At 51.1% G+C, this 23,807-nt stretch overlaps 1 protein-coding gene across 1 annotated transcript in view; it reads right to left on the bottom strand.

The window, feature by feature from the left end:
• Positions 1-23,807, bottom strand: part of B4GALNT3 (beta-1,4-N-acetyl-galactosaminyltransferase 3) — an 81,689-nt gene that overhangs the window by 11,241 nt on the left and 46,641 nt on the right. Inside the window, exons 2-13 of the mRNA XM_054386591.1 lie at positions 19,404-19,507; positions 18,692-18,769; positions 9,824-9,919; positions 9,235-9,325; positions 8,291-8,391; positions 7,881-7,948; positions 7,261-7,339; positions 6,790-6,856; positions 4,786-4,929; positions 2,625-2,734; positions 1,715-1,815; positions 479-555 (exon numbers count right to left, since the gene is read on the bottom strand). Of these exons, the coding sequence (XP_054242566.1) occupies positions 479-555; positions 1,715-1,815; positions 2,625-2,734; positions 4,786-4,929; positions 6,790-6,856; positions 7,261-7,339; positions 7,881-7,948; positions 8,291-8,391; positions 9,235-9,325; positions 9,824-9,919; positions 18,692-18,769; positions 19,404-19,507 (1,116 nt within the window). The remainder of the gene's footprint in view (positions 1-478; positions 556-1,714; positions 1,816-2,624; positions 2,735-4,785; positions 4,930-6,789; positions 6,857-7,260; positions 7,340-7,880; positions 7,949-8,290; positions 8,392-9,234; positions 9,326-9,823; positions 9,920-18,691; positions 18,770-19,403; positions 19,508-23,807) is intronic.

Raw genomic sequence — 23,807 nt, 5'->3', positions numbered from 1 at the left:
TAGAGGCACAGGGATGCTCTCACCCAGGGAAGCTGTGCTCTTGCTAGCTACCAACCTCCTCAGCTCCTCTCAGCTGGTATTGCAAAGGCTGTGGAGGTGCCTGGCTTTGCTTTCAGCTGCTGGTCTGGCCACAGCTCTGCAGGGCAGCTGCGAGCACACGCTGCACACCTTTGGCTACGATGCTTCTATCTTTTTTCCTCTGGAACCACAGCTCAGTTAAGCTGTGGGCCTGAAAGGGAGCTGCCACGTTCTCCACCACAGCCCACTGTTTAGTGACCTCCTGACCTGCCCTGGAGAAAAGTCAAAGTGGCAGCAAAAATCTTCTCCTAGCCACAACAATCAGGCAGGGAAGGTACAGAACGTCAACAGTTTCTTTCAGCTGGTGGTGAGAGCTCACACACAAAAGTCACAGCTAAAAGGAACCTCTGGGCTTGTGGGAGGTGGGTTTCAGCCCACCACACTACACTAGGACCCCTACCTGGCTGCTCTGTCTTTTCTCCAGAGTCTAGGCTCTTCTCTGAGCGATCCATTTTCATGTACTTGTAGAACCCAAATCTGCAGAGGCAAGGGCAAAACACAAGTTTGATGAAAGCTGCTTTGCTGTCTCCAAATGAATTCTAAATCAGAAGCGATGATCCATTACTTTGATTACACCGCATTTCAAGATCCTTCTTTTCCAGCCAGTCACAGACTACAATCATCCCCATCTTGCCAAGTTTTGGTCAGCTTTCCTTGCTTATTATCTTTCAGACATTTTCTCATAAGTGCAGAAGGACATCCCAACACAAGTATCCTGAAACACTTAAACTGCTCCCTAAGGCTCCCTTTTGATGTAGTGTTCACAACTGCAAGTCACCAAGCTGCAAAAGTGCCTCAGGCAGGTAACTGCAATGATGTCCCTCTCTGTTCTCTCTTGCCACCACTGTCTGTGTGCCATCCTCCTAAGTCTGTGCTCAAGCGTTTGGGAGGGATTACCAGGACCACCTCCCTCCATGTATGCTTGCTGCTAAGCAAAATGGCTCCCCAGTTCCCACATCCTGTCACAATACAAATGAATTGTCAAAGGCAGCCACCTTCTCCACCCTTCACTATGAATCACAGTCCCAGGAGTTCCCTCCCAAACCTACAATGTGGTCCAGCCCTCAAAATAGTCCTGTGGGGAGGAAGAAGATCCTGAGCACAGGGAGGCCACCATGAGCTATCTCCCTGAAACAGTGACTCCCCTTATCCTGCAAAAAGGTCCTTCTGAATGGAGGGGAGTCCTTCCACAAGGTCTGCTGTGGTTCTCTCACAGGTCCACTGCTGGGAGCAGGAGCCCAGTGGAGATGAATGGCAATCATTTATTTATTCCCCCAGAGAAATGCCTGGTGGTGAGCACGGGCTGGTTTGCACAGCGACAGCCATAAGGAGACTGCAGCTGCTGGCAGGCAAAGCTTGCTGGAAATTCATTCCCTGATGTAGAGGGAACAAGCAAACACACTCTGACCCAGCTCCCAGGTTAACGGAGCAAGAGAAGCAGTGGAAGATTCCCCTTGAGACCTAAACAGCTTTCCACTTACAGGAAACATAAGTCATGAACAGAAACTACAAATGCTTTCGTGTTTTGCAGGACTTAGGGAATCTTTAAGAGCCCTACAGAAGTGATTATGAAATTCCAAACTTAAACTGTCTCCTCCCTCCCTGCTTAACCAAATCTGCATGTGCAGCATCCTACCTTTCCAAGTAATGAGGATTTTCCTGATAAAAGCATTTGTTGTCTTTCTCCATGTGGCTCAGGCGGCTGTAATCATTCGGGTAAACAAAGGATAAGTGAACCTGAGAAGGAGGGAGGAGAATGAAGCAAAACCCTCATAAACACCAGGCATCAGTCACTAGTTGACCCAGATACAGATGCAGAGCCACCAGCCCTCTCCAGAGGGAGCAAGGATTGCTCAATAACTCTTTGCCTCCCCAAGGCACCCTATAGCAAGCTGTGATAAAGGAAAGCAGATGACAGGATGCTGGGATGTGTGCACAGGTGTGACTTGCTCTGTCTCTTGGCATCTGCCTGTCCATCTCTAACCGTGCCTTTAAAACCTGCCACAGAACCACAACTAACTAGGAGAGAGCTGGGCAGGCCTGAGGAGATCAGTGCTGGGGCCCATGATCAGGGGTTGGAGCACCTCTGCTACAAGGACAGGCTGAGGGAGCTGGGGGTGTTCAGCCTGGAGAAGAGAAGGCTCTGGGGAGACCTAATAGCAACATTCCACTACCTGAAGGGGGCTACAAGAAGGCTGCAGAGGGACTGTTTGCAAAGGCCTGCAGGGACAGGACCGGGGCAATGGCTGCAAACTAGAGAAGAGCAGATTTAGATTGGATGTGGGGAACAAGTTCTGCACCATGAAGGTGGTGGAACACTGGCACAGGTTGCCCAGGGAGGTGGTTGTGGCCCCATCCCTTGAGATATTCAAGGTGAGGCTGGACAGGGCTCTGGGCAACCTGATCTAGTTGAGGATGTCCCTGCTGACTGCAGGGGGGGTTGGATTGGATGAGCTTTGGAGGTCCCTTCCAGCCTGGACCATTCTATGACTCTATGAATAATGAGGTATCCCTGGGCAAGTCTCTGCTGAGGGAACAGAACTTACAAACTGGAGGCCCTGGTAGCGCTGCAGGGGGAATCCATTCACCACGTAGCTGGGCTTGTACGAGCAGTCCGGCAAGGCTCGGCGCACACGAGACCTGCTCAGTAGAGGCACTGCCAAGAAGAAACAAGAAGTCAAGGGCTACTGGAGGAGCTCTGCTGGAACTGATGCACCAGCTTAGCTATTTCTGGTTTCCATCTATCCATGTGAAATACTAACAGATGCAGAACACAAACGATCCTGCGCAGTTCATCTCTTTACGCTGCTCTAGAGCACTTGCACTGAAGCCTCACACCTGGGGGATGTTGTGAGCTGGATGCCAAGGAGGAAAGGAAACCAGCCTGTGATTTGTCTCCTACAGTGACTGACATTGTATGCTCTGCCCTGGGGGGAAAAAAGTGTGGCTCTACTCCCCACTCTGCTCTGCTCTGGTGAGATCTGAGATGGAGCACTGTGTCCAGTTCTGGAGCCCCTATTACAGGAAGGATCTGGAGGTGCTGGAAGGTGTCCAGAGAAGGGCCACGAGGATGAGCAGAGGGCTGGGAGCTGCTCTGCTATAGAAACAGACTGAAGGAGTTGGGGTTGTTCAGTCTGGAGAAGAGAAGGCTCCAAGGAGACCTTCTTGTGGCCTTCCAGTATCTGAAAGGGGCTACAAGAAAGCTGGGGAGGGACTTTTTAGGATGTCAGGGAGTGATAGGACTGGGGGGGAATGGAGCAAAAATAGAAGGAGGTAGATTCAGATTGGATATTAGGAAGTTCTTCCCCATGAGGGTGGTGAGACACTGGCACAGGTTGCCCAAGGAGGTGGTGGAAGCCTCATCCCTGGAGGTTTTTAAGGCCAGGCTGGATGCAGCTGTGAGCAACCTGCTGTAGTGTGAGGTGTCCCTGGCCATGGCAGGGGGGTTGGAACTGGATGATCCTTGAGGTCCCTTCCAACCCTGACAACTCTGTGATAACTGTGAAGTAGAAGGACAATCTTTCTGAGGTAGTTTTAGACTACGCCTTTAAAATTTTTCACCGAGCTTGAGCAGAAAGTAGTAAAAATGTAAATAATCATTATTGGGTATAAAAAGGAAAATAATGATTATTCTAAGCAATTCCATTGGAGGGATATAAGATAACCATAAGATTTGGTTCCCAAAACAATGTTTTCTCTTCTCGCTTCTTTGCTGGGGAGATATACTAAGAGGCTTTGCTGACCTTGGCTGCATTGTTTTGTCTGGTATTAACTTTCTCTGCTTCTCTCTCTTTCCTTTGTACAGGGGGCTGGGGAGGGGGCAGGGAGGGGGAAGCCGTTACAGCTTCTTCCCTGCTTTTTTGGCCAGTGAGGGGTCCTTGTGCTGTTTGTTAAGTGTAAATTCCTGCAAATATTGTAAATCCTGTCTATTTGTACACACTCATTGTATTCCACACAGAATCAATAAGGTTGGAAAAGACCTCAAGGATCATCGATTCCAACCTGTCACCCAAGACCTCATGACTACTAAACCATGGCACCAAGTGCCACATCCAATCCCCTCCTGAACACCTCCAGGGATGGTGACTCCACCACCTCCCTGGGCAGCCCATTCCAATGGCCAACCACTCTCTCCATGAAGAACTTTCCCCTCACCTCCAGCCTAAACTGCCCTTGGCACAGCTTGAGACTGTGTCCTCTTGTTCAGGTGCTGGCTGCCTGGGAGAAGAGACCAACCCCCTCCTGGCTACAACCTCCCTTCAGCTGTACACAGCAATGAGGTCTCCCCTGAGCCTCCTCTTCTCCAGGCTAAACACCCCCAGCTCCTTCAGCCTGTCCTTGTAGGGTTTGTGTTTGAGGCCTCTCCCCAGCCTCATTGCCCTTCTCTGGACATGTTCAAGTATCTCAGTGTCCTTCTTAAATTCAGGGGCCCAGAACTGGACACAGGACTCAAGGTGCAGCCTAGCCAGCACTGAGTACAGGGCACAATGACTTCCCTGCTCCTGCTGGCCACACTATTCTTTATGCAGGCCAGGATGCAGATTGTAGTTTTGCTTGTAAACACAGCTCCATTTGCTCCCAAACTGAGCTAGTCTGGTGAAGTTAATGGTGAGGGGACATTTTCAACCCACCACACTTTCTTGGCTGTGCTACTGCATATGCTGTGTCAGGCTGTAGCTACCTCCTGCACTGCTCTGCAAGTCTTACCTTGATAGAGAGTGTCCCGGGGGTCAGGCTTCAACATGTCAGCTGGGTGTGCCTTGCTGCCTGCACTGTCAGCAGGCCTGCTCCTGTGGCTGGCCAGCGTCTGAGGGATGTGCTTCACCTCATCCATCTTCAACAGCGTCTCGTCTAGAAAGCAGAGAAGAACAGAAAATGGGAGGGAACAACTAATTTGACCCTTGGCCCAAGAATGGCCTTCCTCAGTGTCAGCCCTTTCTAAATGGCACTGCATGAATGCTGTTCCTGGCACAGCCATGCCTAACTAGTGTAGAACAGCAGCTTCACTGCAAAGACTTTCCCAGGCAGGTGGTAGAAGCCTCATCCCTGGAAGTTTTTAAGGCCAGGCTGGATGTGGCTCTGGGTAACCTGATCTAGTGTGAGATGTCACTGCCAATGGCAGAGGGGCAGGAGCTGGATGTGTCTCTGGGCAACCTGATTTAGCATGAGGTATCCCTGCCCATGGCAGAAGGGCAGGAACTGGATGATCCCTGAGGTCCCTTCCAACTCTGACAATTCTATGATTCTATGACACTGCAGGAAGAAAAGGCTTTGACTCAGAAGCTCTGGGGTAGGAACACAGCTACCACTGAAAGCAAACAGATGAATGTGGTTTTAATGGATACAGTTGAATAATTAGCATTACATTTACTTTAAAAGGAGAGAGGAAAGATGAAAGGGAGGAGAAACTTGAGCAGAGCTCTCTCTTGTTCTGCAAAAGCAGCAGGACCTTGGGGCAAGTCCTTCAGTGGCTGAGGAGGATAATGCTCCAGAAGGCAAATGGAGACTCACAGTAAGCCAGGAGCATAGGCAAGCTTTTTTGTTGGGTGCTGCTGCCAGAAGACTTCATGTCTCTGTGGATCTTGTACTGAGATGAGGGTAACTGAATAAACACCCAGGAGAGAAAGGCAACATACTGCCAGGAGCGCTGGGGTTAGCACTAGCAGCTTTTGGGACCTGAATAGCATGGAAATTCAGAGGGGAAGGGATGATGTGAAACAACCAAAGGCTGATGTGGGAAAGGGAAAGCACCGCAAGGGCAGAAGGTGCCAAATAAAGATGAGACTGCAGCACTGTGCCCAATCACAAAGGGATCTTCTGCGATGTGAGTCTTCTATAGAGAATTAAAAAGAAAATAGAGTAAGGAAAAAGGATGGAGACAGAAGACCTAATGGAAAGCTCAGACCTGGCCAAATGGCAGGTTTCAAAACATACAGCAGCAGATTGTGATCCAAGACATAGCAAACAGATGTCTCCATCACATCAGGGAGTCTTTCATGGGCAAAATTGTTGTCATGGAAAAAAGTCCAAAGATGCTGAAAGGCAACAGCAGATAGGGAAAGGGAGAAAGCTGCCAGAGGAAAGTGATGCTGACAAAGTTAGATACAGGTAAACAGGACTAAGGAGCTCCTTAACTGACAAAGATATCAGCTGATGTGCTAAGAAGGGTTTATGCAACAGGAAGGACTGAGCTAATGTCCTTGCTGCAGCAGCAACTTGAGAGACTGAGGCTGGTGCAGAAGAATGCAGCATCCCCAAATACTGCTGCTGTAAGCCACCCAGAGTGGACACCCAGTGCTGTATCCAACCCCCAGAGTGAAAGTGCTGGAAGTGCTACAGCAGCCCCTTCTCCCTGGTTGAGTTGTCAGGACCCCCTGCCCCAAATACACACATCCCATCTTTTGGGCCTCACAGCATCCCTAGCTCTCTGCAGGCAACCTGCATCCTGTGTAACTTGCAAATCTGGAACAGTTCTCACCCTCGCAGAGTCTCCTCTCTGCCCCTAGATCTCCCTGAAATAATGTTCCAATCTCACTCCCAGTTCTCCTGAATTTAATGATGAGCTACACTGTTGTCCAGAGGTCTCTCTCTTTTGTATGATCTGTATGCATGGTATTTGCCTGGCTAGGCTTTGATCCATGTGGAAACACCAGAGAAGTGTTTGGGAAGAATGGGAAGGTGCTTGGGGAAAGCTGTGGTGAAAATACTTACTAGCAAAAAGGGAGAGGTATTGGGAGTCAATGACTTTGAACTTGGCTTCTGGGTCATTCAGTCTCCACTAGAACAGAGAAACACATTAAAATGAAGTGCAGCTTGAACACAAGGAGCAAGCACAAGATGTTTTTTTTTCACCAGATGGGCTCACAGCTTCCTCCTTCTGCATACTATCACCAAGTTTACCCAGCAGTAAAACACTGGCAATGAGCTGAGATCCAAAGCCAGGAAAGGACAAAGAACTGCAATGAAGATTGGAGAGGGCAGAATAACCCCAGGCAAGCAGTGGAAAGGGTCCTGATATGTAGCCAGGACTATCCCACATAGAACTACATAAGGACTCTGGAAGGGATTAGATAAATCTCATGCAAGGAGGAGCTGAGGCCTGGGGAAGGAGGGAAATCAGTACAAACATCACTCCTGAGCTCTGAGGGGACATAGAGGGCATGGTCATTTGCACAGACTCACTGCTACTTCCACATGGTCTGTTCCTCTGTCATCCTGCTTGTGCAGCACCTCAAAATAGTACCTGCGTGCAGCTGACAACCTGTGAAGAACAACACGTCTGTCACCAGGAGAATTAAGTAACACTTCTTAGCTTGTCAGCAGACAACGAGTGCAGAGCAACCACACCCATGGAACAACCTAATTCTTAAGGATGAGCAGAGTTAGGATCACTAAGACAATCCAGACACTGGCAGTGAGACAGGCAGCTCCCCCTGTGCACCTGGAAGGGGCACCCTTCTCAGTTTAATTCTGTTCTTACTCCCTTTCAGTTCTGCCTGCTAGGTTCTAGCCTCTGGGAAACCTGGCCAGTTCCAGGGCAGGAGTCTCAGGATACAGTTCATAGAGGAGTCTGAATCTGCTGGTGGCAGCTTCCTCCAGGGAAATAAAAAAAATCAGTGTTGCATTTCTGCAGTACAACAGCAAAGCAGCCAGCACAGGTGTGGATGTGGCCATAACCTAGAGTAATCCCCTTCTCCATACTGCTGAATTCTCCAGAACAAGCCTGGCTTTCTTTTCCTCATCCTTGTGATTTCCTGGCCACATGCAGAGATGGTTGGGAGCAAGGGACTCTGCTTACTCACCTCACCATCTTTGACTGCTGGCTGTGAAATTTCCCGAACTCCCCTGGTGCAGTCCACTCCTTCCCTGTCTGTGGAGAGACAGAAAATGCTCTGGTTAAGATGAGTTTCTTCCCTGGTTACTGCCCTGGGAGTGACAAAAAGGGAAAACTGCTGGGAGCTACTCCTGGTAAGTTGTCTATGAGCTCCACAACCTGGGTCAGATTTAAATTCTTTCATCATAGAGGTGGGGCTCCCAACAGCACTGGCTCAAGGTATGTCATGTCATACCCATCTGGCATCTGAGCTGTTGTTGTCTGTAGTTAGACAAGAAAAGAACCTCAGTGGTCCAAAACGTATGTCAGACAGGAAGGTCTCCATCCTCACAGAAACATTAAGCCTTGACGGAAGCAGCCCTGCAGCATGCACTGTACCTTGCCTACGCTGGCCAGCAGCTGCAGGCCCGAGGGCTTCTCATCTGGACTCAGCCAGAACTCAGCATTGTCATCCGCAGCAATGGCAAACTGAAACTCCCCTGTTAAAAGATGGAAGGAGTAAGAAGGGCTCTGGTAAGGGCTTGTGCACAGAATGCATTCTGCTCCTCTAAAATACTGTCCTCACCCTTTTTCCTGGTGAGACCACACCTTCTCATTTGGTATTACCACCCCCACCCCTCTGAACCTCTCTGAACTCTCTAATGCTGCTGTGATTGAAAAAAAATCCTCACGTATGTATCTGGTTCACTCTCCCCCCTGTACTGGCTTCACCTGGCATCTGATTTGAAAAGCTAACAAGTCCATGCAAAGTCTCTCTGCCTCCTCTTTTGTTTCCAGAGCAAACTTCCGTGAGAGAAGCTGTGTTTGAATGGAGGAATGTGCACATGGAGCCATGAAGGGAGACAGAAGCGCGTGAGTCTCCCTGTTCTGGCTGGGGTCACAAGGATGGCAGCTGAGGGCCAGGGGAGCAGGCAGTGTGGGTGACTGCTAGCAGGCTGCTCTGGGAAGAAGCCTGCAGCTGGCTGCTTGCAGATGTCAGCTGCTGTTAGGTGGCATTCATGCACAAACAGCAGTGTTGTCACCTACAGCCCTCTGCATGCCAGAGAGGGAGGCAAAGCTCAGGGCTGGTGCCCACATCCACACCAGGGGGCTGTGCATTCAAGGCAACACTGGTTTTTATCTGCTCTTTCCCAGCCTCTTCCTTCCACCCTGCAGGGCAGATAGATGTGTTTCATCCATGCCAAGGGCACAGCTGGTCAGGCACAGCTGGCTGGGGCTGTGGGGGCCGTGGCATTGGGCTAGGCAGGGGGAAGGCAGTAGCGTCCAGCAGCAGTGTCCAGCAGCAGTGTCCAGCAGCAGCATAGCAGGCTCAGAGCCCTCACCGTCAGCAGAAGGATGCAGGTAGCCAAATATGCGGAGGCCATAGTTGGTCCATTTTGGGGACACTGCCAGCTTCCTCAGGGTAGTTCGTGTCTGAAGGGGAAGAGAAAGAAATAAACACACTAATTAGCTGTGAAAGGAACAAATCCCTGTGACAAGCAGGCAGAGAGAAGCAGGAGGTTTGCTCTGGGAAGGTGATGGGGAACAGTGTGTGCTGGGAAGAGCAGGCCAGGCAGGGAGCAGCTGGTGCAGGACCCACTGCAGAGAGCGGAGAGCTGCATGGGCAATGTGGGCAAGATGGTGGGGATGAGATGGCACTGGCCAGCCTTCTGGAGGAACAGCATCAACTACAGGGCTCCTTCACTCTGTGCCCAAGGCCTGTGAGACCAGCATTGGTCAAATGAGCCTCCTGTACACAGCAGAAAAGCTGCCAGTATTGAGCCCATGTGAAAGCTTCCTGCTCCCCCAGGAGCAGGAGGACAGGTAAGGTGATGGAAAGGGATGGGGACAGGATGCAGAGGGAGCAGGGGTGATCCAGCTAGGAAGCAGAGCTGGGAAGTGTGGCACAGAGAGTGTTGATATTTTACTCACGTGGGGGAAGAGGGGAAAGTGGAGGTTCTTCCTGAGCTGCTCAATGGAGCTGCCACACCAGTCCTCAAACACATGCAGATTGGCCAGACCCTGGAACTGGGGGCAGAAGTGGGGCACCATGAATTGATGTGTCCCTCCCCTGCATCCCCACCCTGTCCTGCCAACATCAGCAGTGCCCCCTGGCACTGGAGCATTGCTGCAAGGGGCTGCTCTACAGAGAGCAGCCACATGGGTCCTGCCTCCTGTTTCTAATCTGCTGAAGGTTTAGGAGTGGACCAGGTGACAGTGTGAATGACACCAGGGAACTGCAATAGTGCCTAAGACATCTCAGTTGGTGCTAGCTCCATCTTGCTGAATCAGAGGGCATGGAAAATGCTGCAGCAGCCCTCCACAGTCCAGCAAGAACAGCACAGGGTCTCATGTCCCCCAAGAAGGTCTCTTTGGCTCCCTTGCCGTTTAAAACTATTCTCCTGACCCGAGACAGAGGGGCTACCCTAGGCAGGGATGGCAGAGCTCCTTCTTGAAGGGTGTCTGTAAGGTCAGACTTATGGGGGATGATGGGGAAAGGGAGATAGAGGCTCAGCAGAATGGGGAGCAGCAGCACAGGCAAGACCATGTGGCCTCCATGTGCCCAAAGAAGCAAAAATGCTGCAAGAGGAGGGTTCCCTTCCTGGCCAGCTTGGCAGAGTGTGCAGTCTGGGTCTGGGTGGCTGCCCCCACTACACAACTGGCCCCTGGAGATCTGGAGCACAGCTTTGCTAGGAAAAGTCTGCTGGATTTTTTTCCCCTTTTGTCTGTGGGATTTCAAGGAATAGATTTTTCTTTTCTTTTCTTTTCATCAGAGCCACTCAGAAGAAAGGAGCTGGCTGTATCCCAGCAAAGCCTGAGCACTCTGCTTTCAACCTGTGGAGCTGGACACTGAAACTCTCCATGCAGGACTGACATCCAACAGTGGAGAATAAATAAACTGCAGACTGTAGAAGCTACCTTAGATGGGGAAATGCTGAAGAAAGAAATAGGTTGCCTTGGGACCAGGAAGGTTTTGTTGTAGTTGTCTTGCCTATATAAGGGCTGTGTGAGCCGTGCTGTGGAAACAGCCTGACCAGCACCCAAACGTCTACAGATGGCAGCAAATTCATAGTTTTCACTGGGGAGACTCTAGCAGGGCTGGAGCAGCAGCTGGAGGAGGGACCAACCCCTCCGTGCACTCCTGGCACAGAAACTTCTTCAGGGAGTTATTTTTCCCAGGACAGAGGGCTGAAATTTCATTTTGGAGTAAGCCATGGCTGGAAGGAAGGATGCAGAGCAGGCTTGGCCTGGCACCAGCTGATGCAGTAATGCTCCTTGCAAGCTGTGGGCTTTGGTCATGCACGTGAAAACCACCTCTGGATGTGCCAGGCAAAGCATATTCACACTGCTCCAGTGTTCTTTCACCACTCCTCTCTCACTGGTGTCCATGCTGCCAGGGCCTGACTGATGTCTGCAAGCTGATGTTGGCCATTGACACTACATCCTCTTCTTTCCCCCTTTGCTGACATCCCTCAGCCTGGGTTCTGCCCATTAGTCACGAGGAGAAACACTGAGACAAAGTGGATGCAATTCCTCCTTCTGACACTGCAGGAAAGCAGAGAGAAGCTATACAGAGGGCTTGGAGTGAAGGATGCAGCCAGGAGAAACCTGGGACTCTGCAGGGACTTAGATACAAATAAATCACTGCAAGTGTGGCAAACACTGAATTGGAGCACAACTGCAAAGCAGTCCCATGCCCCTTGGCCACAGCCAGGTTCACACTCAAGGGTTTTACAGTACTTTTCTCAGCCAAACCAAATAAATGCAAATGCTGTTTCTTGTGGCACAGGAAGCGAGGTGAACAGGCTGGGTTCCCACAGAAGCTGAGTCTTAGGGCGGCCTGCTTGCTATCTGCAAGTGATGTTGACTTTTCTTCCCAGAAAACTGTTTGCTTCCTGCAGATAGCAGGCTCAGACCTCTAACAAACACAGCACAACACTCCCACACTGTGGAGAGGATGGTGCTGCAGTCTCCTCTTGCAAAGGCAGAGCCAGGGAAGGCTCCCAAGGCTCAGGAATGCAGTGGAGCTGGGCTGGCTTTAGCACAGGATAGCCACAGGGCCAGAACAGGTCTGTGTGGGGGAAGCCCAGAAAGAGTGGGCAGCCCTGCTCAAGGACCTGCAGTATTCTAACACAATTCTAACACTTCACCACAGAGTCTGGCAGGATTAGGGAGAGGGCAGGCTACTAAAAACAAGGTGGACACCACTGTACTGGGTGCTCCATCAGTGCTGTTAAGAGATGGTCCCTGAGATTTCCAGCCTGATAGAAATCTGTCTCCAAAGTCTTTGCAAAGCCCTGAGAGGAGGAGATCCTAGCAGGAGCTAATGAGATTGTTCTGCTTTCCTGCACCCACAGCTACTAGAAATAATTAACGGGTAAATAACGAGCATTTCTGGCACACTGTTTCTGAGTTTTTTCTAAAGCAAAATGGATTTTCTTGTGAGCTACAGCAGTCAAGTTTAGTTTCTGCTTCCTCTGAAAGAGAAAAGAAGGACTTTATTGACAGTGCTGGCTGCCCAAAGCAGTGCCCTGGGACTGAAAACTGAGACAGACTTTAATCTTAGGCCCCCACAAGTCATCAGTGAAGCAGCTGGTTTGAAACCCTATCACCTCTATCCCTCCACCTCAGCTCATGGCTCTCCACTGCAGGCAGCTCTGTTTACTGTTTGGGTCTCCTCTGGAACACACAGTAAAAATCTGCTGCTTAGGACTTTTGCAGATTGTGGCATCAGGGAAATGGCAGCACCATTCCCAGCTCATGCACACAGCTCCTGAGAAATGTCAGTGGGCTTTCTGAAACATAGCTACTGAGTCTGACTTCCCAGATCAGAACTACCTGCCCCTGGTTTTCAAAGGGCTGGAAACTTAGGACCTATAATAGGCAAGAAGTTAATTTCCCCTTCTTGCGTTAAAAACCTCTTTCAAAACCTGCTTTCAAAATTTTGAGCAGACTGATTTGGGCAGAGCCAGGAACAGAAGCCCAAAGTCTGGGCTCTCAGTGGTATTATGCAGTCTGCGCCTTCTCCTGCCCCTCAGCTTCCTCCCCATCCCAACTCCACCTCCCAGTTGCTTATCTCCCCCCTGCTGAAACAGTAGCATTGCAAGAACCTAGCTCAGATCCACTAGCTGTGCACCAAGGGCACCAGTGAGAGGATGCCCAGGAACATACTTGCAAGAGCTTTTCTCCCCAGGGAGGCCTGCACAGGCTGCTGCCCTGCTGAGCACACCACCACAGGCACAAAGTTGCAGCACTGCCCAAAGGAAGGGAGAGCTGGACCTGAGTACATGCAAGAACTGGGACAGGCCTTGTTCCGGTGCCCACCCAGCAGAATCCATGGCCTTGGGAGCGTGGCTGGGCTCCAGGCCCCAGTGCTGACCCTTTCCACTGACTGTGCTGCACTAACAGCCACCTGCAACCCTGGCTTTGAGCCAAGAGACCTTGGTGTTCCTGCTCCCTTCTAGGCAAGGGACTTTATAGAGTATCAGACCCTCCTGGGACAAGAGACCACAAAGGAGGATCAGGCATGCAGACAGCACAGACCTCCCTTTCTAGCCCAAACCTTATCATGTCCAAAGCACCCAGGAGGATGGCACCACACACCCAGCAGCTCTGGGTGAGCAAGGAGACCCGGGACAGAAAGGTGAAGCAGTGGCAGAGGCAGGAGAAGCAGCAAAGCTGGGAGGATGTAGCAGCAGAGGCACGACCTGCTGCACTGTAACTGGGGCAGAATGAAGCAGAGAGCTCTTTCCCAATTAAACCCCAGGCAGCTTTGGCAGGACAGAGGCAAATCAGCTGTGTGGCTGCGTGCAGCCCAGGGCATGCATCGCCAGGGATGATAAACAGGGCACAGAGAGAGCCTGAGCCAGGGAAAGAAAGGAGACATTGTGCTGCCAACTGGAAACTCCTGAGTTTGTAAGACCCTTCTGTGTCCATGGAGCGGCTGCAGCCCCTCCTCCTGCCTGGCCCAGCTCCCCTGACTGGCTGACATCCAGCAGCCAGCAATTGGGCTGAGCTGCAAGCTTTGCTGTGCTGGGCACTTGTGGCAATCCATCAAGCCAAGTCAGCAGCAAAGCCCCCCGTGTTCCACCAAGCCCCGACACCTGATGAGTGGGTGAGCAAGGGAGGTGGGCAGGGCCAGAACAAGCAGCAGTAACTTGGTATTTCAGTCCTTTAAGGAGAGGATGCCTCTTTTCAGAGCAAGTTTGGTGGCAGAAGGACGCCATACCACAAGGTTCTGGTCTCATGCAGCATCTATGCATCTACAGAGGCACTGCCTGCAAGGAGCTGTGCTCCTGGACATTCCTCACACCTCCTCCTTCGAGAGAAGGAAGTCCCAAGGATGTGCAGACATGAATGGGGACACACATTCTAAATGCTCCCTGTGCTGCCTCTCACAGCTGAAGAGAGGCTTTTGCAGAGGTAGAAGGCTGCAGGAGCATCTCTGAAATTCCTCCAGCCCCACGCTTAAAGCTGTACCAAAGGTTACACTCATGGTCCCACAGCACTGGTCTGTCCTGGTGATAGCCAAGCACCTTTCTGGATTAATCAAACAAAATTAATCACATCTCCCCAGCCTGAAGTGGCAGGGGACAATGCTGGCAGCTGGAAGATTTTCCCTAGTGCCTAGAAGGGATGATGTGCATGGGCACCTTCAGGCACTGAGGAGTGAGGCTGAACCCTTCTCTTCCTATACAGGGTATAACTTTCCCACCACATTGTCCAAGGCTGAAGACTCAAACTGCTGATTCCATCTCCTGAAACTGAAAAACTGAAACCTGTTCTTTTCTGGCCATGTTGCCACCTTCTGCAACCCTGTTAATTATTTATGCTTGTCAGGAATATACCTCTCTAGTGAAACCAAGCTCAGCTCCCCAGCCTGTGGGAGGCAACCTGCCAACCCCTCTCCCCAGGAATCAGCCTACAGTTCAGTTCTTAACAGATGCTGCAGGGAGAGCACCATAGGATCACAGACCCAAGGTGATTAATTTAGGCAGAGTTACAACAAACTTAATCCCCAGGGCAGGAGAAATTTCAGCCAGTGTTTAAGAGGACAGCAAGCAGCTCTGTACAGAGATGTGTCTGTGTATCCCTCTGAATGTCCTGCAGCTGGTGCTGGTGAACCATCAGTCCCCCTTTGCAGTCAGGGTGGCTCTGCTGACCCCTGTAGCTAGGGCAGGAAATTTTGCCTCACAGACAGAGAGAAAACTGTTGAAGGAGGTGGGTCCTTCGTGGAAGCAATGTTGGAGAGCAGAGCTGAGGGAGGAGGACAGCCAGGCCACCCAAACCAGCTCCCAGTCTACCTCCTTCAAGCTCAGGACAGGTGTATTCCCTTAAAAAAAACGTCAAGTAAAGTAGGCAGGAGACCTGCATGGATAAGCAGGGAGATCCTAAAAACACTCAAATGGGAGAGGGACATTCACAACATGTGGAAAAAGGGTCTGGTCAGTCACAGAAATGCTGCCAGAATAGGTGGAGAGACAACAAGGAAGGCCAAGGCTCTCTTGGAACTTAGTCTGGCTAAGGAAGTAAAAGAAAACAAGAAGAGGTTCTTCAAATGTATCAATGAGAAAAGGAAAACTAGAGGGAAAAGCTGTCCCACTGCTCAGAGAGGAGGGAGGTGTGACAACAGGAGATGCAGAGGTGGCAGAGTTGCTGAGTGCCTTCCTTGCTTCAGTCTGCACTCCTGGGACCAGCCTGCAGGAATCTCGGTTCCTGGGAATAAGAGAGCAAAACTGTGGGAGGGAGGTGTTCCAGTGGTCAGTGAAGGCTGGGTTAGAGATCACCTGGACAAACTGAAACTGCCCAAATCCATGGGCACTCATGGGGTGCACCCACGAGTGTGGAGGGAGCTGCTGATGGTGCTGCTGAGCTGCCCTCTGCCAGTTTTGAAAAGTCATGGACAATGGGAGAGATGCCTGAGGACTGGAAGAAAGACAATGTCACTGCAGTCTGGCAAGGTGATGGAGCAGCTCATTCTGGAGACCTCTCTAACCACATGGAAGACAAGAAGGTTATCAGGAGTAGCCAACATGGATTTACTAAGGGGAAATCCTGCTGGACTAACCTGATATCCTTCTAGGAAGGTGTGACCAAAGGGGTAGATGCGGGGGGAGCAATGGATGGCACATGACTCCAGGAAGGCTTTTGACACAGTCTCTATAACATAACTCAGAAAGTGTGGGCTAGATGCTTGGGCTGTGATGTGGATTGCAAACTGGCTCGACAGCAGAGTTCAGAGGGTTGTGATCAGTGGCAGAGAGCCAGGTTGCAGGCCTGTGGCCAGCAGTGTATCCCAGGGATCAGTACTGGCTCCAGTTCTGTTCAGTATCTTCATTAATGACCTCGGTGAGGGGACAGAGTGGACCCTCAGCACGTTTCTGGGAGGGGTGGCTGACAGCCCTGGAGGTTGTGCTGCTATCCAATGAGACCTGGACAGGCTGAGAGCTGGGGGGAGGTGAACCTCATGAAGTTCAGCAGGGACGAGTGTAGAGTCCTGCACCCAGGAAGGAATAACAGCAGGCACCAGGGCAGGTATGGGCTTGTCCTGCTGAAAGCAGCTCCATGGAGAAAGACCTTGGAGTCCTAGTGGACAATAGGTTCTGCATGGGACAGCAAAATGCCCTTCTGACCAAGAGAGCCAATGGGATCCTGGGGTGCAGCAAGAAAAGTGTGGCCAGCAGGGCTAGGGAAGTTCTTCTACCTCTCTACTCTGCCCTGCTGAGACCACAGCTGCAATCCTGTGTCCAGTTTGGGACTCCCCAGTTCAAGAGAGACAGAGACCTGCTGGAGAGAGTCCAAGGGAGAGCCATGAGGATGATGAGGGGACTTGAGCATCTCCCCTATGAAGAGAGACTGAGAGCCCTGGGGCTGTTCAGTCTGGAGAAGAGAAGGCTGAGAGGGGATCTATCAATATCTGAGGGGTGGGTGTCAAGAGGAAGGGACCAGACTCTTTTCAGTGGCACCGAGTAATAGGACAAGGAATAACGGATACAAGCTAGAAACCAAGAAGTTCCTTTACTGTGAGGGTGACAGAGCACTGGAGCAGGCTGCCCAGAGAGGTTGTGGAGTCTCCTTCTCTGGAGACTTTCAAAGCCAACCTGGATGTGCTCCTGTGTGGCCTGCCCCAGGTGATCCTGCTTTGGCAGGGGAGGTTGGACCCAATGATCTCCAGAGGTCCCTTCCAACCCCTACTGTTCTGTGATGATTCTATGATGATTCTGTGATCTGTATGTCCTAGCAAGCAGTGTATTCTGACAGTGCATCTGCTGCACACCACCTGGCACAGGGCAGAGCCGGGAACAAGGCAGCTACCATCTCTGGACACAGCTGGGCTGGGGCAGCAGCCCTGCTGCCTGGCATACCTCTCCTCCCCAACAGGGAGCAGTGCAGGATGAGGCCAGAGGCAGCTTTCCAGGCATGGGGCCATGCCACACAGCACACCTCAAGTCCCACCCCAAGTCCTTCCTTTGGCCAGCAGACCTCTCCACTCACTCCCTCCTTGACAGCAGCACACTGGAGTGAGAGTTTTGCAGGCTGGTGGGTGCTCTGCCCAGCGCTGCAGCATGCAGGGGCATGAAGTCACCCCCACCAGCAAAGCAGAGGGCTTTGCAAATCAGCCCTGTGCTAAACACTGCCCTTTGCCCAAGCCACAGCACAGCACCACCAGGTGCATTTCTAAACCCATCAAAGACACACCATGGCTGGCAGCTTTCAAGACTAACATGATTGTGAGAAATCACCAGGGAGGGGATCAGAGATATTGGGCAGAGCCTCAGAGACTCTGGGGGAGGCCATGTAAAGCCTGTATTGCCCAGTGTCATGGGAGAAGGAGCATTAAGTGTTCTGTGCCATCCCTGTGCCTGGCAGCACTCCTGGCCCTGATGTCCTGCTGGTTCTTCACCAGCAGGTGCTCATGGGGGAGGCAGTCCTGCCTGTGCACTGCCTGGGGCTCAGCTGGGGCTGGCACTCCGCAGAGCTGATGGAGCAGAACAGATCAATGGTCTGGTCTGATTCTGGGCACTGGGGGGTGACTGGTGCTGGCTGCTTCCAGGAAAGCTTTAGCTTATGGTGCAGGGACCCAAGCAGCTCAGTGCTATGGCCAGAGGGAGGGACTTTCCCTCCTGCCCTGAGTGCAGGGGCAGCAGCCTATTCCCTTCCCAGGAGAGCCACAGAGGCCCTTCTAATTCCTTGAGGAATTCAGTGAGCTGACTCCAAGAGGTAAATGCCCCCGGGCTCTGTCCCTCTCATTGCTGCACTGCTCCCTTATCTGAAGAGGAATGCTAAGATAAGGGAGCAGGGGAGGGAAGAGGAAGAGGCAAGAGGAAAACAAACAAACATTTACCCCAGCCTGCAAGGGTCACTGGAGAAGGTCTCTGTTCATCAGAAGTGTCACTGAACTGGGGAAGTCTCTATGGGGGTGGGTAGCAAGCAAATGCCAGCACAGAAGCACAGTGTGACACTTCAGTGTGCCAGTCCTGTACTGACTCCTTGGATCCTTGACCCTGTGCACAGCCCTGAATAAACTTCACCTCTCAGGAAGGCAGCAAGCTGGCTGCTCTCAGGGGACTATGGGTGGGTGCTCGGAGCCTTGATGGCTGGTACAGACAAACTGTCAGGAATCTGGACACTCCTGTCTTTCCAGATGATTACTCAGGTCTGTAGGTGTCATTAAGGAGGGTGTGATAGGGAATGGACCTCTAGTGAAGCAAATGAATATCCAGGCAGAGATCCCTGCCTTCCATTCTTGCTGCACAGACCTCTACAGCTCCCTCACACAAAGCAATGAAAGGCACCCACCTCTGGCATCCACGGGACAGGACTGTCCACAGCTGCATGATTTGATTTATTCCTCCCACCTCTTTGCAGCTCTTGGCTCTGAAATACAAGCAGAGGAAGTCAAAATAACCTCATAACCAGTCCAGCACTGACACCTACATGAGAGGGCTCACAAGAACATGTGAGAAAAATGCAAGTTCTGAAGCTCCTTTTCCAAGGGGCAGGTGAGCTATCATGGCTCACCATGGGAATGTGAAAATGTTCCCTGGCTGGGGCATTCCATGGTGAGCTAGCGAGGGGAAAGGATAGAAGTACTTTGCAACTGTTTGCTAGCACAGAGTTAAAACTTGGACCACTCTCCTTTGTTCCCCCAGCCATGCTTCAAAAAGGTCCAAGCAATATTCTGCCAAAGCTTGCTTCAGGCAACAGTACTGAGACGTGCTTCACTAGAGAGCTACAAAGCGTCTCCAGATGTTTAATTTCTGCTTCCATCTTGCTTACTGCTGCTCCCTTCCTGTGCCACACACCCAGCCAGCTTCAACCCACTGTTGCAACTTGGTACATCTAAAATAAGGTAGCTGGCTTCCAGTGGAGTCATTGTACATCACTCTGCTGTGAGCCAGCTCAGATCTTGCTCTGTGGCATGCTCTCTTTCCTGCTGTCTCTTGGGGCCAGCATCAGAAGGGAAGGTCTGTCCTTCTAAACCTTCAGAACACATCTCAAGCCTCCTCACCTGGTGTTCCAGCTTCTGTGGATAGGAAAACTGAAGGCTTGGGCTCCCACCTGGGACATTTGTGTCTGCCAGAGCCTTAGCCAGCTCCCTCCAGCTTTCAAATCCTGCACAGAGGAAACAGAGAGATGTCAGAGTATGGGCTAAAAGAAGCAGCTGCAGCAGCTACCAACATAAACTGGTTCTCCACAAGGCTGAGAGACTTCTAACACTGTGCTGTGGTCCAGCAGAGGCCAGGAGCTGTTTGTGTTACTTGGAGCTGGCAGTCTCACAGACAGAGAACTTGCCTTTGTCTTCCTTAAATGCTTTTCCCTCCTTCTTATTAATTAGTTATATTAAAGATTGATCACAGCTCTAAAATACATGCCAGAGATTTCCTTGATCACCCCAGGACTGGGAACCTCTTTGTGGATCCCTCAGATGATCCCACTGGTCACACTAAAGAACTGGCAGGGGTTGAGCTGGGTCTGCTGCCCATATTCAATAACCTGCTTCCCTCATGCCAGCATCCAACCCAAAGTGCTGGCTGGAGCAAAGGATGCTGGGGCTGGAAGTTCAGACTGAAACATGAGAGGCTTCCTGTTCCACCTGCAACTTCTGGTTCCTGGGTTGGGGGTGCTGGGCTTTTCCTCTGGGCTGGTTGCTGTGTGCTTGGGTGAGGGGAATCGTTTTGTCTCTGGCTTCTGCTGCTGCTGCTTCTGCATTTTGCTGAGCTTTTCCGCAAACAGGCTAAGGGGATTCTGTATTTGTGTCATTGACAGTAAAACTCTTTAGCTCAACCCAGGTTTGCATTTTTTTGTGCTACTTCCCTCCTATCTGTGTGGGGGGAGGGTGTGAGCAAGCTGTGTTAAGCCAGAACAAGAACTTCATCAGTTTTTAACAAGCAAGCCCAAAGGAAAATAAGTATGACAACAACCAGATCATTAATTAGTTTAACCATCAAAAGAATACTGTTCTGAATATCTACATATTTGCACAATAAAAGCTTTCAAGCTTCTTTTCTTGAAGGAAATGATGACAAAGAATGCACCTGATGGCATTTGGCTGTAATACCTAAACATAGCAGTGATGCATTTCATGGCATCATGAAGTGAAGGCAGCTTCCAGGTTCAAAGCAGCTTCATTTCACACCCCCTCCCCTCCCAGGCTGCTTGATCCAGGATCAGTGGTGGTTTCCTTCTACAACCTTACTGGCCTCCTGAGTTAAGGACAGACAAAGATGAGCCAGATGCAGCCCAAGCTTGTAGCTCTCTGGAGCTGCAGCCCTTATCACTAATGAGTCAGTGCTGGTGAGCACAAAGATGAGCAAGAATCCTATCCTGGTCTGCAGCAAGAGAAGTGTGGCCAGCAGGGTGAGGGAGGTGATTCTCCCCCTCTCCCACTCTGGAGATACCCCACCTGGAGCTCTGTGTCCAGTTCTGGAGCCTCTACTACAGGACGGATCTGGAGGTGCTGGAAGGTGTCCAGAGAAGGGCCACGAGGATGAGTAGAGGGCTGGAGCTGCTCTGCTAGGGAGACAGACTGAGAGCGTTGGGGTTGTGCAGTCTGGAGAGGAGAAGGTTCAGAGGAGACCTTCTTGTGGCCTTCCAGTATCTGAAGGGGGCTACAAGAAAGCTGGGGAGGGACTTTTGAGGGTGTCAGGGAGTGATAGGACTGGGGGGAATGGAGCAAAACTAGAAGCGGGGAGATTCAGATTGGATGTCAGGAAGAAGTTCTTTCCCATGAGGGTGGTGAGACACTGGAACAGGTTGCCCAGGGAGGTGGTGGAAGCCTCATCCCTGGAAGTTTTTAAGGCCAGCCTGGATGTGACTCTGAGTAACCTGATATAGTGTGAGGTGTCCCTGGCCCATGGGAGGGGGGTTGGAACTGGATGATCCCTGAGGTCCCTTCCAAACCTGATAATTCTGTGGTTCTATGATTCTAAGATGCAGCCCAAGCTTGTAGCTCTCTGGAGCTGCAGCCCCTGTCACTACCGAGTCAGTGCTGGTGAGCAGAGCTCAGGCCTCCTGGCAGTGCTGAAGTGTCTCACACTATATGGTTTTCAGCTCTGCTAAACATTTTGGCATTGAGCCAGCAGTTAACCAACCTGCCAGCAGCTCAGTGCAGTGCCCACACCACATGACAGCTTATCTGTGAAGACCACAAGTGCCAAAATGGCCACGAGCACTTGCTTGTCCCAGGCTGGAGGAGGACCAGCCCAGCATCTGTGTGTCAGGGAGCAGAGCCAGGCTCTACCAATTCCATCCCCAAAGCTCTAGGAGGTCCAGAGAAGTTGCCTGCCTTGGTGAATAAAGGGAACCATCCCACCAGCTTCAAGTCTGAGTGTTGAGTCCTCTCCACTGCTTCTGAAGCCAGAAGTGACAGAGATGTGCTGTGAGCAGGCAGCACAATCCACTGTTGGGGAAGGCTCTACTGTTTTGGAATCATCATACTCATCTTCACCCTGCTCACCCACCCCAGCAGCACAGGAGACTCACTGTGGCTTAAGCAAGATCATGCTCCATCACTTTGCTTTGGAGGGGGCACTTACATGTCACATGACTATCAGCTCCAGAACATCTTTGGGCTATAGAGAGGCCAAGCCAAACCCAAACCAACTCCAGGAATGACCCTTTGACAGACTCCCCTCCCTGGCTGTGCTAAGCCCGTTGTCTGTGCTTCTTCTACAAACATGGTTTGTGTCCTGCTTTGCTGATATGAGCATTGCCTTAGCTATGTGGGTTTCATTCAGGCCCTGTTAAATGCTGAACAGCCACAAATTACTGATTTAGATCTTCTCACCCCCAGATTCTGATCTGAAGCTACAGGTTTAAGTCTATAACTACAAACATCAACATCAATATTTATCTTCTGCATAAGATCTTTCAAGTCAGACATTCTGATTAATGCAGCTAAGCACATCTTGTGCTGCAGAGACTGTGATGGGAAAGAAGAAACTCCTGTCTCTACACAATCTGCAATACTGGTGAGCAATGGAGCAGGAACCACTGGGTTTGACTGCCCTGCAGCTGTATGTATGGTCCCACTTTCATTGGGGCTGAAACAGACTGAGATTCAGCACTCACTGCTCCGAGGGCTCATTGCACAAGTGGCAGAAGGGAGCATTCTTTATTGGTTTGGGTTTTTTTTTTCAGAGGAGAGCCCCAGGAGAGTGGGACAGGATACATTACAGAGGACCAAGTGGAGCAAAAATAGAAATGTGTAGATTCAGATTGGATGTTAAGAAGAATTTCTTCCCCGTGAGGGTGGTGAGACACGAACAGGTTGCCCAGGGAGGTGGTGGAAGCCTCATCCCTGGAGGTTTTTAAAGCCAGGCTGGATGTGGCTGTGAGCAACCTGATGTAGTGTGAGATGTCCCTGCCCATGGATGATCCTTGGGATCCCTTCCAACCCTGACAATTCTGTGATTCTATGATTCTCAAACAGGAAAAATAATTTTAAAGGGCAACAAAAGTTGGCTGTTTCCTGGAGACGCATGAAGGGAAGACACCAAGAGGTATTTTCTGTCGTGCAGAGGGCAAAGATTATTTGCTTTCATTGCTAAGCTCAGGACTTCAGTGCTCAGCAGAATAAGCTCAGGACAAAGCATCAGGAACCCAGGTCCCCTGGGAAGAGGATGCTGGCCCCCAGAGCCAGCCACTGCCACTGCAGGGACTCCTGGGCTCATCTGCGCTTCAGCTCCTGCCCACAGATGGCACGGAGCCTGCCTTGCAGCAGAGCCCAGCCACACACCAGTGCCAGTGGCTGACATTTCTCTGACCCTTGGAAAAGAGGAGAAAGTGAGACAGTCTTCTGTGATGTACAAATATTTAACTAACACATCAGCCAGACACGGGAGAGAGAAACCAGCTAGGAATTAATCTGCAGGCAGTGATTTCCTTGCTGGATAATTTGTACTTTGGCAGGCTAATTCCCCATCGTGCTGGGAAATTATTTTCAGAAAATAATAGAATAAAAACTCCCTCAGAGAAAGTGCCTGGTGCTCCAATTCCTTCTCAGAAGATTGGCTTTTCCCTGGGAATCTCCATGTGGCACCCTTGGAGAGGGACCTGGCTTTGCCCAGGCTTTCCTTGTCAGGAGGAGAGACGGAAGGCAACCCTGATGCAGGCACAGTTTGTCAGAAGCAGCAGCCCTCTCCTTGGCATCAGGACCAGCTTCCCCATGGCCAGGAGAGATGGCCCAGGGCAGTGACTCACCCTAAACCCAGACTAAAGGCAGAGACATGGCTTCTTCTGGTCCAGCTTGGCTAATCAGCCTGTCTGGTGGCCATGCAAGCACCAGGGCAGAGGTCAGGGAGGGGGCTGCCACTGTAGCCAGGGCAGAGCAACATCCATGCCTCCAGCAGCCTGCAGCTCTCCCCCAGTGGCATGACATCAGACCCACACCTTCCTCATTCCTGCCTGCAAT

Source organism: Indicator indicator, chromosome 14 (genome assembly GCF_027791375.1).
Source record: "Indicator indicator isolate 239-I01 chromosome 14, UM_Iind_1.1, whole genome shotgun sequence".
NCBI lineage: Eukaryota > Metazoa > Chordata > Aves > Piciformes > Indicatoridae > Indicator > Indicator indicator.
This window is presented reverse-complemented; position numbering and strand designations above follow the sequence as displayed.